General features: G+C 48.8%; 1 protein-coding gene across 1 annotated transcript in view; it reads right to left on the bottom strand.

Moving 5' to 3' along the window:
- The window catches only part of LOC115194723 (tyrosine-protein kinase Tec), a 42,582-nt gene that overhangs the window by 19,302 nt on the left and 1,470 nt on the right, over positions 1–21,810 (bottom strand). Inside the window, exons 2-6 of the mRNA XM_029754625.1 lie at positions 18,459–18,653; positions 13,766–13,867; positions 5,492–5,573; positions 4,921–5,049; positions 103–152 (exon numbers count right to left, since the gene is read on the bottom strand). Coding sequence (XP_029610485.1) covers positions 103–152; positions 4,921–5,049; positions 5,492–5,573; positions 13,766–13,867; positions 18,459–18,596 — 501 coding nt within the window. The 5' untranslated portion in view covers positions 18,597–18,653. The remainder of the gene's footprint in view (positions 1–102; positions 153–4,920; positions 5,050–5,491; positions 5,574–13,765; positions 13,868–18,458; positions 18,654–21,810) is intronic.

Genomic DNA, 21,810 nt, shown 5'->3' on the forward strand with positions numbered 1-21,810 from the left:
TGTGTGTGTGTGTGTGTGTGTGTGTGTGTGTGTGTGAGTGAGTGAGAGAGATAGAGTGAGTGAGAGAGAGCGATTGAGGAACTAGACGAACAGTGTTCTTACCCTTCCTGTGCCCTCCTCTCCAGGTATGGGAGGAAGAAGTTTCCTCGAAACTGAAAAGAGGAAGAAGAGAATTGTTCTTTCATTATTCAAAGTCAACAGCTACAGAGAACATGTCCTCATGAGTGTGTGTATATGTGATATGCAGGTTGACTCACAACCCACGACCCCTGCAGGTTGACTCATAACCCACGACCTCTGCAGGTTGACTCACAACCCACAACCCCTGCAGGTTGACTCATAACCCACGACCCCTGCAGGTTGACTCACAACCCACGACCCCTGCAGGTTGACTCACAACCCACGACCCCTGCAGGTTGACTCATAACCCTACGACCCCTGCAGGTTGACTCACAACCCACGACCCCTGCAGGTTGACTCACAACCCACGACCCCTGCAGGTTGACTCATAACCCTACGACCCCTGCAGGTTGACTCACAACCCACGACCCCTGCAGGTTGACTCACAACCCACGACCCCTGCAGGTTGACTCACAACCCACGACCCCTGCAGGTTGACTCATAACCCTACGACCCCTGCAGGTTGACTCATAACCCACAACCCCTGCAGGTTGACTCACAACCCTACGACCCCTGCAGGTTGACTCATAACCCACGACCCCTGCAGGTTGACTCACAACCCACGACCCCTGCAGGTTGACTCACAACCCACGACCCCTGCAGGTTGACTCATAACCCTACGACCCCTGCAGGTTGACTCACAACCCACGACCCCTGCAGGTTGACTCACAACCCACGACCCCTGCAGGTTGACTCATAACCCACGACCCCTGCAGGTTGACTCACAACCCACGACCCCTGCAGGTTGACTCACAACCCACGACCCCTGCAGGTTGACTCATAACCCACGACCCCTGCAGGTTGACTCACAACCCACGACCCCTGCAGGTTGACTCACAACCCACGACCCCTGCAGGTTGACTCATAACCCTACGACCCCTGCAGGTTGACTCATAACCCTACGACCCCTGCAGGTTGACTCATAACCCACAAGCCCTGCAGGTTGACTCACAACCCTACGACCCCTGCAGGTTGACTCATAACCCACGACCCCTGCAGGTTGACTCATAACCCACAACCCCTGCAGGTTGACTCATAACCCTACGACCCCTGCAGGTTGACTCATAACCCACGACCCCAGCAGGTTGACTCATAACCCACGACCCCAGCAGGTTGACTCATAACCCACGACCCCTGCAGGTTGACTCATAACCCTACGACCCCTGCAGGTTGACTCATAACCCACGACCCCAGCAGGTTGACTCATAACCCACGACCCCAGCAGGTTGACTCATAACCCACGACCCCTGCAGGTTGACTCATAACCCACGACCCCTGCAGGTTGACTCATAACCCACGACCCCAGCAGGTTGACTCAAACCCACGACCCCCCTATAATCCAAATGCTTTTGGTCAGAAAAAAGAGAATGCCGTGCCATATATATATATATATATATGCAGTGCGACACAAACAACAACACAGAGTTACACATGGAATAAACAAACATACAGTCAATAATACAATAGAAAAGTCTATGTACAGTGTGTACAAATAGCATAAGGAGGTAAGGCAATAAACAGGCCATAGTAGCAAAGTAATTACAATTTAGCAAACTAACACTGGAGTGATAGATGTGCAAGTAGAAATAATGGGGTGCAAAAGAGCAAAAAAGTAAATAAAAACAATATGGGGATGAGGTAGGTAGATTCATCCCATCTGGTTTGCACTTAGTGGGACTATCATGTGTTTTTCAACAGGACAATGACGCAACACACCTCCAGGCTGTGTAAGAGCTATTTGACCAAGAAGGAGAGTGATGGAGTGCTGCATCAGATGATCTGGCCTCCACAATCCCCCGACTTCAACCTAATTGAGATGTTTTGGGATGAGTAGGATCACAGAGTGAAGTAAAGCAGCCAAAAACTGCTCAGCATATGTGGGAACTCCTTCAAGCCTGTTGGAAAAGCATTCCAGGTGAAGCTGGTTGAGAGAATGCCAAGAGTGTACAAAGCTGTCACAAGGCAAAGGGTGGCTACTTTGAAAAATCTCAAATATATTTGGATTTGTTTAACACTTTTTTGGTTACTAAACTCAGCAAAAGAAACATCCTCTTACTGTCAACTGCGTTCATGTTCAGCAAACGTAACATTTGTAAATATTTGTATGAACATAACAAGATTCAACTGCGATATAAACTGAACAAGTTCCACAGGCATGTGACTAACAATCAAAAGTAACTGTCAGTATCTGGTGTGGCCACCAGCTGCATTAAGTACTGCAGTGCATCTCCTCCTCAGGGACTGCACCAGATTAGCCAGTTCTTGCTGTGAGATGTTACCCCACTCTTCCACCAAGAAACCTGCAAGTTCCCAGACATTTATGGGGGAATGGCCCTAGCCCTCACCCTCCGATCCTATAGGTCCCAGACATGCTCAATGGGATTGAGATCCGGGCTCGTCGCTGGCCATGGCAGAACACTGACATTCCTGTCTTGCAGGAAATCACGCACAGAACGATCAGGGTCATGTCAAGATGAGCCTGCAGGAAGGGTACCAAATGAGGGAGGAGGATGTCTTCCCTGTAACAGACAGCATTGAGATTGCCTGCAATGACAACAAGCTCAGTCCGATGATGCTGTGACACACCACCCCAGACCATGACGGACCCTCCACCTCTAAATCAATCCCACTCCAGAGTACAGGCCTCGGTGTAACGCTCATTCCTTCGACAATAAACGCGAATCCGACCATCACCCCTGGTGAGACAAAACTGCGACTCGTCAGTGAAGAGAACTTTTTGCCAGTCCTGTCTGGTCCAGCGATGGTGGGTTTGTGCCCATAGGTGACGTTGTTGCCGGTGATGTCTGGTGATGACCTGCCTTACAACTGTAGCGCTGTCTTAGGCGTCTCACAGTACGGACATTGCAATTTATTGCCCTGGCCCCATCTGCAGTCCTCATGCTTCCTTGCAGCATGCCTAAGGCACGTTCACGCAGATGAGCAGGGACCCTGGGAATCTTTCTTTTGGTGTTTTACCAGAGTCAGTAGAAAGGCCTCTTTAGTGTCCTAAGTTTTCATAACTGTGACCTTAATTGCCTACCGTCTGTAAGCTGTTAGTGTCTTAACGACCGTTCCACAGGTGCATGTTCATTAATTGTTTATGGTTCATTGAACAAGCATGGGGAACAGTGTTTAAACCCTTTACAATGAAGATCTGTGAAGTTATTTGGATTTTTATTTTCTGAGTTTACATGATTCCATATGTGTTACTTCATAGTTTTGATGTCTTCACTATTATTCTACAAAGTAGAAAATAGTTAAAAAATAAAGAAAAACCCTTGAATGAGTATGTGTGTCCAAACTTTTGACTCGTACTGTATATCTCAAGTGTTTCCAGGAAAATGTGGCGCCTGACAACATGACCGGGAAGATTTAAAATTTTCCGCCCATTTGAGAAATTGACCTGACCCATATGCATATGAATGCGTAACCTGATTAGAGCGTCCACCCACGGTCATCAGAATGACAGAGATCACATTTAGATTATGGTAACTCATTAAAACATAACATTTATGTAAAGAAGCAGCCAATAAAAATGACATTTCTTTTGCAGGAAAAACACCATTATAAACAGTGCACCTGGGATAACACCAATTCACCAGAATTGAGGATCGTGAGCTTATTTGATTTTTTTGTTGTTGCTATGGCTTGTTTCAAAAATCACAAGCTCGTAGGATTTTGCATATTTGGGAAGCCCGCAATTTTATGCCGCCAACTTAGCAATAGGCCTAGCTGATTATTGAGTTGCGGCTGTCAAGGAAAAGCACCTAAAAATATATATATATATACTTTTTTTTTGAAATGTTGAGATAAGAAGAGGGGGTTTGACTGGGGGCGTTTATCTAGTTCTATGTTGTTTGGTTCTAGTTTCTTTTTTCTATGTTGTTTTTTTGTATGATCCCCAATTAAAGACAGCTGGTCATCGTTGTCTCTAATTGGGGATCATATTTAAGTAGTTGTTTTTCCCACCTGTGTTTGCGGGAGATTATTTTTGAGTTAGTGCATGTAGCACCTCTGTCGTCATGGTTTGTGTTTTGTTTATAGTTTATTGTTTGTCTTGTGAAGTTTTCACATTAAAATAAAAGATGTGGAACGATACCCACGCTGCGCCTTGGTCTCCTTCCTACGACGAACGTCCTGATAACGTTGAGGGAGCGCTCGCGCTCACCTGAGCACGCATAGAAGTACCTGGCCTGCTGTGTGGAAATATAGTAAAGTGTTATGCAAGGTGTTCGATGGGGTTGAGGTCAGGGCTCTGTGAAGGCCAGTCAAGTTCTGAAACACTGATCTTGACAAACCATTTCTAGTATGGACCTCGCTTTGTGCACGGGGGAATTGTCATGCTGAAACAGGAAAGGGCGTTCTCCAAACTGTTGCCACAAAGTTGGCACAGAATCGTCTAGAACGTCATTGTATGCTGCATGCTACTGCCAATGTTTGTCTATGGAGATTGCATGGCTGTGTGTTCGATTTTATACTCCTGTCAGCAACGGGTGCGACTGAAATAGCCGAAGCCACTAATTTGAAAGGGGTGTCCACATACTTCTGGCAATAAGAAGACAGAGAGACAGACAGACAGACAGACAGACAGACAGACAGACAGACAGACAGACAGACAGACAGACAGGGGGATAGACAGGGGATAGATAGGGGATAGATAGGGGATAGATAGGGGATAGATAGGGGATAGATAGGGATAGATAGGGGATAGATAGGGGATAGATAGGGGATAGATCTTACGGTCTCCAAACAGGTTGTACTCCTCACAGCCCGGGGCCAGTTTCTCTGCCTGACGACAGCACAGCCACACGCCCTCCATCCAGAACTGAGGATGGAACTTAGCAACAATCACAGAGTTGTTCCTTATCTCTGGAATACACCCACCAACATCAACACACAAGAGAGGAAAATATCTGGTCAATCAGATACCTGATAAAACAACATACACCAGATGTAGGATCTTAATTTGATCACTCTTTAGTTGCTGACAATTTTCCTGCACAGCACAACTTTTATAGTATTCCAGGTTTAACTTTTTTTTTTTTTTTTTAAAAGCTTCTAAAAACGTAGTGATTTCCACTTTTAAAAATGCAGACATGCTTTGCCTTAACAAAAATGTTTTATCAACCCCTACAAAAACAATGTTGATTAACGATAATCCACATTATTTTCCTGCTGCAGCAAACTGGCTCAAATTAAGATTCTACATCTGTATGCTGGGACAACAACAGATACAGAGTTTACAGCGTAGCGTAGCGTAGCATAGGATACAATAACTAGATGATGTAAAAAAAAATGGCTAGTCACTGACCTTCCTTAATGTTTTGGATCCAGACCCTCCTACTCTCATAGCTGGGAGCAAATACATAGAGAGTGCTTGTGTCATACACCACCTGCAGGGGGGAGAGGCCACCATTAACACTGTACACTAACACACCACCAAGTAGAGAGAGGGGGGGGGCACCATTAACACTGTACACTAACACACCACCTAGTAGAGAGATGGGGGGGCACCATTAACACTGTACACTAACACACCACCTAGTAGAGGGGGGGGGGGCACCATTAACACTGTACACTAACACACCACCTAGTAGAGAGATGGGGGGGGCACCATTAACACTGTACACTAACACACCACCTAGTAGAGAGGGGGGGGCACCATTAACACTGTACACTAACACACCACCTAGTAGAGGGGGGGGGGGGGAGGCCACCATTAACACTGTACACTAACACACCACCAAGTAGAGAGAGGGGGGGGGGCACCATTAACACTGTACACTAACACACCACCTAGTAGAGGGGGGGGGGGGGGGCACCATTAACACTGTACACTAACACACCACCAAGTAGAGAGAGGGGGGGGGGGCACCATTAACACTGTACACTAACCACACACCAAGTAGAGAGAGGGGGGGGGTGGGGGCACCATAACACTGTACACTAACACACCACCTAGTAGAGGGGGGGGGGAGGCCACCATTAACACTGTACACTAACACACCACCAAGTAGAGAGAGGGGGGGGGGGCACCATTAACACTGTACACTAACACACCACCAAGTAGAGAGGGGGGGGGGGGGGGGGGGGGAGGCCACCATTAACACTGTACACTAACACACCACCAAGTAGAGAGGGGGGGGGGGGGGGAGGCCAACATTAACACAGTACACTAACACACCACCTAGTAGAGAGGGGGGGCACCATTAACACTGTACACTAACACCCCACTAGTTAGAGAGGGGGGGGGGCACCATTAACACTGGACACTAACACACCACCTAGTAGAGAGAGGGGGGGCACCATTAACACTGTACACTAACACACCACCTAGTAGAGAGAGGGGGGGGGCACACCATTAACACTGTACACTAACACACCACCAAGTAGAGAGAGGGGGGGGGGGCCCATTAACACTGTACACTAACACACCACCTAGTAGAGGGGGGGGGGCACCATTAACACTGGACACTAACACACCACCTAGTAGAGTGGGGGGGCACCATTAACACTGTACACTAACACCACCTAGTAGAGAGAGGGGGGGGGGGCACCATTAACACTGTACACTAACACACCACCTAGTAGAGAGGGGGGGGGGCACCATTAACACTGTACACTAACACACCCACCTAGTAGAGAGGGGGGGGGGCACCATTAACACTGTACACTAACACCACCTAGTAGAGATGAGGGGGGGGGGCACCTTAAACACTGTACCACTAACACACCACCCTAGTAGAGAGGGGGGGGGCACCATTAACACTGTACACTAACACACCACCTAGTAGAGGAGGGGGGGGGCACCATTAACACTGTACACTAACACACCACCTAGTAGAGAGGGGGGGGGGGCACCATTAAACACTGTACACTAACACAACACCTAATAGAGAGGGGGGGGGGGCACCATTAACACTGTACACTAACACACCACCTAGTAGAGAGGGGGGGGGGCACCATTAACACTGTACACTAACACACCACCTAGTAGAGAGGGGGGGGGCACATTAACACTGTACACTAACACACCACCTAGTAGACAGGGGGGGGGGCACCATTAACACTGTACACTAACACACCACCTAGTAGACAGGGGGGGGCACCATTAACACTGTACACTAACACACCACCTAGTAGAGAGGGGGGGGGGGAGGGCACCATTAACACTGTACACTAACACACCACCAAGTAGAGAGGGGGGGGCACCATTAACACTGTACACTAACACACCACCTAGTAGAGAGGGGGGGGGAGGCCACCATTAACACTGTACACTAACACACCACCTAGTAGAGAGGGGGGGGCACCATTAACACTGTACACTAACACACAACCTAGTAGAGGGGGGGGGCACCATTAACACTGTACACTAACACACCACCTAGTAGAGAGGGGGGGGGGCACCATTAACACTGTACACTAACACACCACCTAGTAGAGGGGGGGGGGGGGGCACCATTAACACTGTACACTAACACACCACCTAGTAGAGAGGGGGGGGGCACCATTAACACTGTACACTAACACACCACCTAGTAGAGAGGGGGGGCACCATTAACACTGTACACTAACACACCACCTAGTAGAGAGGGGGGGGGCACCATTAACACTGTACACTAACACACCACCTAGTAGACAGGGGGGGGGGCACCATTAACACTGGACACTAACACACCACCTAGTAGAGGGGGGGGGCACCATTAACACTGTACACTAACACACCACCTAGTAGAGGGGGGGGGCACCATTAACACTGGACACTAACACACCACCTAGTAGAGGGGGGGGGGGGCACCATTAACACTGTACACTAACACACCACCTAGTAGAGGGGGGGGGGCACCATTAACACTGTACACTAACACACCACCTAGTAGAGAGGGGGGGGGGGCCCCATTAACACTGTACACTAACACACCAGCTAGTAGAGAGGGGGGGGGGGGCACCATTAACACTGTACACTAACACACCACCTAGTAGAGGGGGGGGGCACCATTAACACTGTACACTAACACACCACCTAGTAGAGGGGGGGGCACCATTAACACTGGACACTAACACACCACCTAGTAGAGGGGGGGGGGGGCACCATTAACACTGTACACTACACACCACTAGTAGAGGGGGGGGGGGCACCATTAACACTGTACACTAACACACCACCTAGTAGAGGGGGGGGGGGGCACCATTAACACTGTACACTAACACACCACCTAGTAGAGAGGGGGGGGGGCACCATTAACACTGGACACTAACACACCACCTAGTAGAGGGGGGGGGGCACCATTAACACTGTACACTAACACACCACCTAGTAGAGAGGGGGGGGCACCATTAACACTGGACACTAACACACCACCTTGTAGAGAGGGGGGGGGGGGCATCATTAACACTGTACACTAACACACCACCTAATAGAGAGGGGGGGGCACCATTAACACTGTACACTAACACACCACCAAGTAGAGAGGGGGGGGGCACCATTAACACTGTACACTAACACACCACCTAGTAGAGAGGGGGGGGGATGCCACCATTAACACTGTACACTAACACACCACCTAGTAGAGAGGGGGGGGCACCATTAACACTGTACACTAACACACCAGCTAGTAGAGAGAGGGGGGGCACCATTAACTCTGTACACTAACACACCACCTAGTAGAGAGGGGGGGGGGCCACCATTAACACTGTACACTAACACACCAGCTAGTAGAGAGGGGGGGGCACCATTAACTCTGTACACTAACACACCAGCTAGTAGAGAGGGGGGGGGGGGGCACCATTAACACTGTACACTAACACACCACCTAGTAGAGAGGGGGGGAGGCCACCATTAACACTGTACACTAACACACCACCTAGTAGACAGGGGGGGGCACCATTAACACTGTACACTAACACACCACCTAGTAGAGAGGGGGGGGCACCATTAACACTGTACACTAACACACCACCTAGTAGAGAGGGGGGGAGGCCACCATTAACACTGTACACTAACACACCACCTAGTAGAGAGGGGGGGGGGGGAGGCCACCATTAACACTGTACACTAACACACCACCTAGTAGAGAGAGGGGAGGGGGGGCACCATTAACACTGTACACTAACACACCACCTAGTAGAGAGGGGGGGGGGGAGGCCACCATTAACACTGTACACTAACACACCACCTAGTAGAGAGGGGGGGGGGAGGCCACCATTAACACTGTACACTAACACACCACCTAGTAGAGAGAGGGGAGGGGGGGGAGGCCACCATTAACACTGTACACTAACACACCACCTAGTAGAGAGAGGGGAGGGGGGGGAGGCCACCATTAACACTGTACACTAACACACCACCTAGTAGAGAGGGGGGGGGGCACCATTAACACTGTACACTAACACACCACCTAGTAGAGAGGGAGGGGTGTATATGTAACACACCACCTAGTAGAGAGGGAGGGGTGTATATGTAACACACCACCTAGTAGAGAGGGAGGGGTGTATATGTAACACACCACCTAGTAGAGAGGGAGGGGTGTATATGTAACACCACCTAGTAGAGAGGGAGGGGTGTATATGTAACACACCACCTAGTAGAGAGGGAGGGGTGTATATGTAACACCACCTAGTAGAGAGGGAGGGGTGTATATGTAACACACCACCTAGTAGAGAGGGAGGGGTGTATATGTAACACACCACCTAGTAGAGAGGGAGGGCTGTATATGTAACACACCACCTAGTAGAGAGGGAGGGGGTATATGTAACACCACCTAGTAGAGAGGGAGGGGTGTATATGTAACACACCACCTAGTAGAGAGGGAGGGGTGTATATGTACACACCACCTAGTAGAGAGGGGAGGGGTGTATATGTAACACACCACTAGTAGAGAGGGAGGGCTGTATATGTAACACACCACCTAGTAGAGAGGGAGGGGCTGTATATGTAACACACCACCTAGTAGAGAGGGGGAGGGGCTGTTATATGTACACACCACCTAGTAGAGAGGGAGGGCTGTATATGTAACACACCACCTAGTAGAGAGGGAGGGCTGTATATGTAACACACCACCTAGTAGAGAGGGAGGGGTGTATATGTAACACACCACCTAGTAGAGAGGGAGGGCTGTATATGTAACACACCACCTAGTAGAGAGGGAGGGCTGTATATGTAACACACCACCTATTGAGGGGAGGGGTGTATATGTACACACCACCTGTAGGGAGGGGTGTATATGTAACACACCACCTAGTAGAGAGGGAGGGGTGTATATGTAACACACCACCTAGTAGAGAGGGAGGGGTGTATATGTAACACACCACCTAGTAGAGAGGGAGGGGTGTATATGTAACACACCACCTAGTAGAGAGGGAGGGGTGTATATGTAACACACCACCTAGTAGAGAGGGAGGGGTGTATATGTAACCACCACCTAGTAGAGAGGGAGGTGTGTATATGTAACACACCACCTAGTAGAGAGGGAGGGGCTGTATATGTAACACACCACCTAGTAGAGAGGGAGGGGTGTATATGTAACACACCCACCTAGTAGAGAGGGAGGGGTGTATATGTAACACACCACCTAGTAGAGAGGGAGGGGTGTATATGTAACACACCACCTAGTAGAGAGGGAGGGGTGTAATGTAACACACCACCTAGTAGAGAGGGAGGGGTGTATATGTAAACACACCACCTAGTAGAGAGGGAGGGGTGTATATGTAACACCACCTAGTAGAGAGGGAGGGGTGTATATGTAACACCACCTAGTAGAGAGGGAGGGGTTGTATATGTAACACACACCTAGTAGAGAGGGAGGGGTGTATATGTAACACACCACCTAGTAGAGAGGGAGGGGTTGTATATGTAACACCACCACCTAGTAGAGAGGGAGGGGTGTATATGTAACACACCACCTAGTAGAGAGGGAGGGGTGTATATGTAACACACCACCTAGTAGAGAGGGAGGGGTATATGTAACACACCACCTAGTAGAGAGGGAGGGGGGTATATGTAACACACCACTAGTAGAGAGGGAGGGCTGTATATGTAACCACACTAGTAGAGAGGGAGGGGTGTATATGTACACACCACCTAGTAGAGGGAGGGCTGTATATGTAACACACCATAGTAGAGAGGGAGGGGTGTATATGTAACACACCACCTAGTAGAGAGGGAGGGCTGTATATGTAACACACCACCTAGTAGAGAGGGAGGGGTGTATATGTAACACACCACCTAGTAGAGAGGGAGGGCTGTATATGTAACACACCACCTAGTAGAGAGGGAGGGGTGTATATGTAACACACCACCTAGTAGAGAGTGAGGGGTGTATATGTAACACACACTAGTAGAGGAGGGGTGTATATGTAACACACCACCTAGTAGAGAGGGGAGGGGTGTATATGTAACACACCACCTAGTAGAGAGGGAGGGGTGTATATGTAACACACCACCTAGTAGAGAGGGAGGGGTGTATATGTAACACACCACCTAGTAGAGAGGGAGGGGTGTATATGTAACACACACCTAGTAGAGAGGGAGGGGTGTATATGTAACACACCACCTAGTAGAGAGGGAGGGGTGTATATGTAACACCACCTAGTAGAGAGGGAGGGGTGTATATGTAACACACCACCTAGTAGAGAGGGAGGGGTGTATATGTAACACCACCTAGTAGAGAGGGAGGGTGTATATGTAACACCCACCTAGTAGAGAGGAGGGTGTATATGTAACACACCACCTAGTAGAGAGGGAGGGGTGTATATGTAACACACCACCTAGTAGAGAGGGAGGGGTGTATATGTAACACACACCTAGTAGAGAGGGAGGGGTGTATATGTAACACCACCTAGTAGAGAGGGAGGGGTGTATATGTAACACACCCCTAGTAGAGAGGGAGGGGTGTATATGTAACACACCACCTAGTAGAGAGGGAGGGGTGTATAGTAACACACCACCTAGTAGAGAGGGAGGGGTGTATGTAACACACCACCTAGTAGAGAGGGAGGGGTGTATATGTAACACACCACCTAGTAGAGAGGGAGGGGTGTATATGTAACACACCACCTAGTAGAGAGGGATGGGGTGTATATGTAACACACACCTAGTAGAGAGGGAGGGGTGTATATGTAACACACCACCTAGTAGAGAGGGAGGGGTGTATATGTAACACCACCTAGTAGAGAGGGAGGGGTGTATATGTAACACACCACCTAGTAGAGAGGGAGGGCTGTATATGTAACACACCACCTAGTAGAGAGGGAGGGGTGTGTATATGTAACACACCACCTAGTAGAGAGGGAGGGGTGTATATGTAACACACCACCTAGTAGAGAGGGAGGGGTGTATATGTAACACACCACCTAGTAGAGAGGGAGGGGTGTATATGTAACACACCACCTAGTAGAGAGGGAGGGGTGTATATGTAACACACCACCTAGTAGAGAGGGAGGGGTGTATATGTAACACACCACCTAGTAGAGAGGGAGGGGTGTATATGTAACACACCACCTAGTAGAGAGGGAGGGGTGTATATGTAACACACCACCTAGTAGAGAGGGAGGGGTGTATATGTAACACCCACCTAGTAGAGAGGGAGGGGTGTATATGTAACACACCACCTAGTAGAGAGGGAGGGGTGTATATGTAAACACACCACCTAGTAGAGAGGGGAGGGGTGTATATGTAACACACCCACTAGTAGAGAGGGAGGGCTGTATATGTAACACACCACCTAGTAGAGAGGGAGGGGTGTATATGTAACAACCACCTAGTAGAGGAGGGAGGGGTGTATATGTAACACACACCTAGTAGAGAGGGAGGGGTGTATATGTAACACACCACCTAGTAGAGAGGGAGGGGTGTATATGTAACACACCACCTAGTAGAGAGGGGAGGGGTTGTATATGTAACACCACCTAGTAAGAGGGAGGGTTGTATATGTAACACACCACCTAGTAGAGAGGGAGGGGTGTATATGTAACACACCACTAGTAGAGAGGGAGGGGTGTATAGTAACACACCACCCTAGTAGCGAGGGAGGGGTGATATGTAACACACCACCTAGTAGAGAGGGAGGGGTTTGTATAGTAACACACCACCCTAGTAGAGAGGGAGGGGTGTATATGTAACCCCACCTAGTAGAGAGGGAGGGGTGTCTATGTAACACCACCTAGTAGAGAGGGAGGGGTGTATATGTAACACACCTAGTAGAGAGGGAGGGGTGATAGTAACACCACCTAGTAGAGAGGGAGGGGGGTATATGTAACACACCACCTAGTAGAGAGGAGGGGTGTATATGTAACCACCACCTAGTAGAGAGGGAGGGGTGTATATGTACACCCACCTAGTAGAGAGGAGGGGTGTATATGTAACACACCACCTAGTAGAGAGGGATGGGTGTATATGTAACACCACTAGTAGAGAGGGAGGGGTGTATATGTAACACCACTAGTGAGAGGGAGGGGTGTATATGTAACACACCACCTAGTAGAGAGGGAGGGGTGTATATGTAACACCACCTAGTAGAGAGGGAGGGGTGTATATGTAACACACCACCTAGTAGAGGGGGAGGGGTGTATATGTAACACCTGCCTGGAAGGGGTATTTGTTCTGACATGGTATGACTCCGTCAATCTTCACGATCTCCACACACCTGACTTTCTGCAGGTCGATGGAACCCTTCTTAAACTTCTTCTGTGAACAACGAACAGAAGGACAGAACACAGTGAGGTGTGTTGGACAGGACAGAGACAGAAGGACAGAACACAGTGAGGTGTGTTGGACAGGACAGAGACAGAAGGATAGAACACAGTGAGGTGTGTTGGACAGAGACAGAGACAGAAGGACAGGACACAGTGAGGTGTGGACAGGACAGAGACAGAAGGACAGGACACAGTGAGGTGTGTTGGACAGAGACAGCAGGACAGGACACGGTGAGGTGTGTTGGACAGAGACAGAGACAGCAGGACAGAACACGGTGAGGTGTGTTGGACAGAGACAGAGACAGCAGGACAGAACACAGTGAGGTGTGTTGGACAGAGACAGAAGGACAGAACACAGTGAGGTATGGACAGGAGACAGAAGGATAGAACACAGTGAGGTGTGTTGGACAGAGACAGAGACAGAAGAACAGGACACAGTGAGGTGTGTTGGACAGGACAGAGACAGCAGGACAGAACACGGTGAGGTGTGTTGGACAGGACAGAGACAGAAGGACAGAACACAGTGAGGTGTGTTGGACAGGACAGAGACAGAACACGGTGAGGTGTGTTGGACAGAGACAGAAGGATAGAACACAGTGAGGTGTGTGGACAGGACAGAGACAGCAGGACAGAACACGGTGAGGTGTGTTGGACAGGACAGAGACAGAGACAGCAGGACAGAACACGGTGAGGTGTGTTGGACAGGACAGAGACAGCAGGACAGAACACGGTGAGGTGTGTTGGACAGGACAGAGACAGAAGGACAGAACACAGTGAGGTGTGTTGGACAGGACAGAGACAGCAGGACAGAACACGGTGAGGTGTGTGGACAGAGACAGAAGAACAGGACACAGTGAGGTGTGTTGGACAGGACAGAGACAGCAGGACAGGACACGGTGAGGTGTGTTGGACAGAGACAGAGACAGCAGGACAGAACACGGTGAGGTGTGTTGGACAGAGACAGAGACAGCAGGACAGAACACAGTGAGGTGTGTTGGACAGGACAGAGACAGCAGGACAGAACACGGTGAGGTGTGTTGGACAGGACAGAGACAGAAGGACAGAACACGGTGAGGTGTGTTGGACAGAGACAGAGACAGAAGGACAGGACACAGTGAGGTGTGTTGGACAGAGACAGAAAGACAGAACACAGTGAGGTGTGTGGACAGGACAGAGACAGAAGGATAGAACACAGTGAGGTGTGTTGGACAGGACAGAGACAGAAGGATAGAACACAGTGAGGTGTGTTGGACAGGACAGAGACAGCAGGACAGAACACGGTGAGGTGTGTTGGACAGGACAGAGACAGCAGGACAGGACACGGTGAGGTGTGTTGGACAGGACAGAGACAGCAGGACAGAACACGGTGAGGTGTGTTGGACAGGACAGAGACAGCAGGACAGGACACGGTGAGGTGTGTTGGACAGAGACAGAGACAGCAGGACAGAACATGGTGAGGTGTGTTGGACAGAGACAGCAGGACAGAACACGGTGAGGTGTGTTGGACAGGACAGAGACAGCAGGACAGGACACGGTGAGGTGTGTTGGACAGAGACAGAGACAGCAGGACAGAACACGGTGAGGTGTGTTGGACAGAGACAGCAGGACAGAACACAGTGAGGTGTGTTGGACAGGACAGAGACAGAAGGATAGAACACAGTGAGGTGTGTTGGACAGAGACAGAGACAGAAGGACAGGACACAGTGAGGTGTGTGGACAGGACAGAGACAGAAGGACAGAACACGGTGAGGTGTGTTGGACAGAGACAGAAGGACAGGACACAGTGAGGTGTGTTGGACAGGACAGAGACAGAAGGACAGGACACAGTGAGGTGTGTTGGACAGAGACAGAGACAGAAGGACAGGACACAGTGAGGTGTGTTGGACAGAGACAGAGACAGAAGGACAGGACACAGTGAGGTGTGTTGGACAGAGACAGAGACAGCAGGACAGGACACGGTGAGGTGTGTTGGACAGGACAGAGACAGCAGGACAGGACACGGTGAGGTGTGTTGGACAGGACAGAGACAGCAGGACAGGACACGGTGAGGTGTGTTGGACAGGACAGAGACAGCAGGACAGAACACGGTGAGGTGTGTTGGACAGGACAGAGACAGAAGGACAGAACACAGTGAGGTGTGTTGGACAGAGACAGAAAGACAGAACACAGTGAGGTGTGTGGACAGGACAGAGACAGAAGGACAGAACACAGTGAGGTGTGTTGGACAGAGACAGAGACAGCAGGACAGAACACGGTGAGGTGTGTTGGACAGAGACAGAAGGATAGAACACAGTGAGGTGTGTTGGACAGGACAGAGACAGAAGGACAGAACACAGTGAGGTGTGTTGGACAGAGACAGAAGGACAGAACACAGTGAGGTGTGTTGGACAGGACAGAGACAGCAGGACAGAACACGGTGAGGTGTGTTGGACAGAGACAGAGACAGCAGGACAGAACACGGTGAGGTGTGTTGGACAGAGACAGAGACAGCAGGACAGAACACGGTGAGGTGTGTTGGACAGGACAGAGACAGCAGGACAGAACACGGTGAGGTGTGTTGGACAGAGACAGAGACAGAAGGACAGAACACAGTGAGGTGTGTTGGACAGGACAGAGACAGCAGGACAGAACACGGTGAGGTGTGTTGGACAGGACAGAGACAGCAGGACAGAACACGGTGAGGTGTGTTGGACAGAGACAGAGACAGAAGGATAGAACACAGTGAGGTGTGTTGGACAGAGACAGAAGAACAGGACACAGTGAGGTGTGTTGGACAGGACAGAGACAGAAGGACAGAACACAGTGAGGTGTGTTGGACAGGACAGAGACAGCAGGACAGAACACAGTGAGGTGTGTTGGACAGAGACAGAAGGATAGAACACAGTGAGGTGTGTTGGACAGAGACAGAGACAGCAGGACAGAACACGGTGAGGTGTGTTGGACAGAGACAGAGACAGCAGGACAGGACACGGTGAGGTGTGTTGGACAGGACAGAGACAGCAGGACAGGACACGGTGAGGTGTGTTGGACAGAGACAGAGACAGCAGGACAGAACACGGTGAGGTGTGTTGGACAGAGACAGAGACAGAAGGACAGAACACAGTGAGGTGTGTTGGACAGGACAGAGACAGAAGGACAGAACACAGTGAGGTGTGTTGGACAGAGACAGAAGGACAGAACACAGTGAGGTGTGTGGACAGGACAGAGACAGAAGGACAGAACACAGTGAGGTGTGTTGGACAGGACAGAGACAGCAGGACAGGACACGGTGAGGTGTGTTGGACAGGACAGAGACAGAAGGATAGAACACAGTGAGGTGTGTGGACAGGACAGAGACAGAAGGACAGGACACAGTGAGGTGTGTTGGACAGGACAGAGACAGCAGGACAGAACACGGTGAGGTGTGTTGGACAGGAGACAGAGACAGCAGGACAGAACACGGTGAGGTGTGTTGGACAGGAGACAGAGACAGAAGGACAGAACACAGTGAGGTGTGTGGACAGGACAGAGACAGAAGGACAGGACACAGTGAGGTGTGTTGGACAGGACAGAGACAGCAGGACAGGACACAGTGAGGTGTGTTGGACAGAGACAGAGACAGAAGGACAGAACACAGTGAGGTGTGTTGGACAGAGACAGAGACAGAAGAACAGGACACAGTGAGGTGTGTTGGACAGAGACAGCAGGACAGAACACAGTGAGGTGTGTTGGACAGAGACAGAAGGACAGGACACAGTGAGGTGTGGACAGGAGACAGAAGGACAGAACACGGTGAGGTGTGTTGGACAGGACAGAGACAGCAGGACAGGACACAGTGAGGTGTGTTGGACAGGACAGAGACAGCAGGACAGGACACGGTGAGGTGTGTTGGACAGAGACAGAAGGACAGGACACAGTGAGGTGTGGACAGGAGACAGAAGGACAGAACACGGTGAGGTGTGTTGGACAGAGACAGAGACAGAAGGACAGAACACGGTGAGGTGTGTTTGACAGAGACAGAAGGACAGGACACAGTGAGGTGTGGACAGGAGACAGAAGGACAGAACACGGTGAGGTGTGTTGGACAGGACAGAGACAGAAGGACAGGACACGGTGAGGTGTGTTGGACAGGAGACAGAGACAGAAGGACAGGACACGGTGAGGTGTGTTGGACAGGACAGAGACAGAAGGACAGGACACGGTGAGGTGTGTTGGACAGGAGACAGAAGGACAGAACACGGTGAGGTGTGTTGGACAGGACAGAGACAGCAGGACAGGACACGGTGAGGTGTGTTGGACAGGACAGAGACAGAAGGACAGGACACTGTGAGGTGTGTGGACAGGACAGAGACAGAAGGACAGGACACTGTGAGGTGTGTACAGCCACATCTGGTAACATTCACACAAGTTATCAAATGGGTGTTCATTTTTTTTTTTTATAACACTATGAATGTAAAAAAGTAACAGGAAATAAACTAGATTGACTAACGGTACATGGTGGAGTTACTAGTATGACTAACAGGAGACATAAAGGATATGGGACCAGTCCATACACAAGCATGCCTCCATCGTACAGGGAACGGTATGTGTCTGTACAGTCTCACCTCGGCTCTGAACTCATAGTACGTGAGCTTTGTCTTGGTGAGAACGAACACTCTCTCCTTGTAGTTCAGCGGCGACGTTAACCTCTTCTGCTGAGACCGCTTGATCAGTGTCTCCTCCAATAGCGTGTCAGCACTCATCTTGGACCCGCCCACTCCCTCCACTCTGCCATCGAATACTGACTGGACCCACTCGGACTGGAGAGGAGAATAGAACAGAAAATAATAGAATACAATAGAAGCATGTTGTCATAATGCTACTATATAAAAGGTGATTCATCTGATTTAAAACAACCCCAGGCACTTTGCCCTTTGGTAGGTTGTGATATCAGCTATGAAGTGATCTGATAATGGTACATTCAGCAGAAGTTCTCTCTCTCTCTCTCTCTCTCTCTCCTCACTAGATAAATATATCCTTTACCCTCCTTTATAGAGCACCGCCTTCGGAAAGTATTCAGACCCCTTGACTTTGTCTACATTGTTACATTACAGCCTTAGTCTAAAAAAAGGTTGAGGAAAAAAAAAATATAATAAATTAAAATATTAAATAATAAAATATATATAACAATCTCATACAATACCCCTTAATGACAAAGCGAAAATAGGTTTTTAGAAATGTTTGAACATTTATTAAAATGTACTCAAAATTGAGCTCAGGTGCATCCTGTTTCCATTGATCATCCTTGAGATGTTTCTACAACTTGATTGGAGTCCACCTGTGGTAAATTCAATTGATTGGACATGATTTGGAAAGGCACACACCTGTCTATATAAGGTCCCACAGTTGACAGTGCACGTCAGAGCAAAAACCAAGCCATGAGGTCGAAGGAAGTGTCCGTAGAGCTCCGAGACAGGATTGTGTCGAGGCACAGATCTGGGGAAGGGTACCAAAACATTTCTGCAGCATTGAAGGTCGCCAAAAACACAGTGGCCTCCATCAGTCTTAAATGGAAGAAGTTTGGAACTACCAAGACTCTTCCTAGAGCTGGCCGCCCGGCCAACCTGAGCAATCAGGGGAGAAGGGCCTTGGTCAGGGAGGTGACCAAGAACCTGATGGTCACTCTGACAGAGCTCCAGAGTTCCTCTGTAGAGATTGGAGAACCTTCCAGAAGGAAAACTATCTCTGCAGCACTCCACCAATCAGGCTTTTAAGGTAGAGTGGCCAGACCGAAGCCACTCCTCAGTAAAAGGCACATGACAGCTGGCTGTTTGCCAAAAGGTACCTAAATGACTCTCAGACCATGAGAAACAAGATTCTCTGGTCTGATGAAACCAAGATTAAACTCTTGGTCCTGAATGCCAAACATCATGTCTGAAGGAAACCTGGCACCATCCCTACGGTGAAGCATGGCGGTGGCAGCATCATGCTGTGGGGATGTTTTTCCAGCGGTAGGGACTGGGAGACTAGTCAGAATCAAGGGAAAGATGAATGGAGCAAAGTACAGAGAGATCCTTGATGAAAACCTGCTCCAGAGCACTCAGGACCTCAGACTGGGGCGACCCTATGCACACATCCAAGACAAGACTGGAGTGGCTTGAGAGGATCTGCAGAGAATAATCTGAGAAACCCCTCAAATATAGATGTGCCAAGCTTGTAGTGTCATAACCAAGAAGACAAGGCTGTAAATCGCTGCCAAAAGATGCTTCAACAAAGTACTGAGTAAAGGGTCTGAATACTTATGTAAACGTGGTATTTCAGTTCTTTTAAAAATATTTTTTTTTTACATTTGCAAACATTTCTGAAAAAGTGTTTTTGTCATTTTTGGGGTATTGATCAGGATTTATTTTAAAGAATTTTTTTTAATCCATTTTAGATTAAAGTTGTAACGTTACAAAATATGGAAAAAGCTCAACGGGTCTGAATACTCTGAATGCACTGTACTGTGGCATTAAGCAGCTGAGCAATGAGAGGAAACTGAAATGTTTGTGTCTATCATGTATTTCCGTTAGCTAAACTTAAAAAATAAAATAAAATTATAAAGCCTGGAATAAATAAAGAAAAAAAGGTGACCTATAATTAAATTATACAAATATTTTAGCTCCTATATAGCAAATGGTACACATATATATAGATTGAATGTAGGCCTGTGTCACACTTGGAACTTCTCTTTATACCAGATGTGGTTCAAACACTTTGTTTCATTTTTCTGGGTGCATTTACAAAAAAATATATATATATTTTTACTGCTCTAGGGAAATAATTATTCCTGCATATTTACTATTATGTATTGATTTCTCATCATGCTGCACAGAACACCAATAATTATCACAGCGTACCACTGCTGGCTTGCCTCTGAAGCTGAGCAGGTCCTGGTCAGTCCCTGGATGGGAGACCAGATGCTGCTGGAAGTGGTGTTGCTCCAGTAGGAGGAACCCTCTACTCTGGTGTCGGATATATATATATATATATATATATATATATATATATATATATATCCTAATTCCCCAGGGAAGTGATTGGGGACTTAGCACCCTATACAGGCAGTCTTTCAGATGGGATGTTAAACGGTGGTGTCCTGACTCTCTGTGGTCACTAAAGTACTACTTGGTACTTATCGTAGGGGTGTTAACCCCTGTGTCCTGGCTAAATTCCCAAGCTGTCCCTCATACCATCACGGTTACCTAATCATCCCCAGTTTACAATTGGCTCATTCATTCCCCCCCCCCCCCTCTCCCCTGTAACTATTCCCCAGGTTGTTGCTGTAAATGAGAATGTGTTCTCAGTCAACTTACATGGTAAAATAAGAGTAATACATTTAAAAAATATATATGTTTTTAATGTTTCAATCAATCCCGGGTTGCCAAATGCCATGCATACACACACACACACACACACACACACACACACACACACACACACACACACACAGCCACACACAGCCACACATCAACAAGCACGCAACAGGTGCATCTGAAACAAAGTTAATCAGTCCCTCTGAGAATACACTGTACTGCATGCTGGCCTACTCATGCCTGACAGTGTGTGTGTGTGTGTGTGTGTGTGTGTGTGTGTGTGTGTGTGTGTGTGTGTGTGTGTGTGTGTGTGTGTGTATCTGCGTGTGTGTGTGTGTGTGTGTGTATCTGCGTGTGTGTGTGTGTGTGTGTATCTGTGTGTGTGTGTATCTGCGTGTGTGTGTGTATCTGAGTGTATGTGTGTGTGTGTGTATCTGTGTGTGGTGTGTGTGTGTGTGTGTGTGTGTGTGTGTGTGTGTGTGTATCCTTTTAGTTTGTTTTTAAGGGAATGGAACATCCTGTTGGCTTTGAATACATTACACTACATTCGGAAAGTATTCAGACCCCTTGCCTTTTTCTACATTTTGTTACATTACAGCCTTGTTCTAAAATGTATTAAATA

This window comes from Salmo trutta, chromosome 5, assembly GCF_901001165.1.
Source record: "Salmo trutta chromosome 5, fSalTru1.1, whole genome shotgun sequence".
NCBI lineage: Eukaryota > Metazoa > Chordata > Actinopteri > Salmoniformes > Salmonidae > Salmo > Salmo trutta.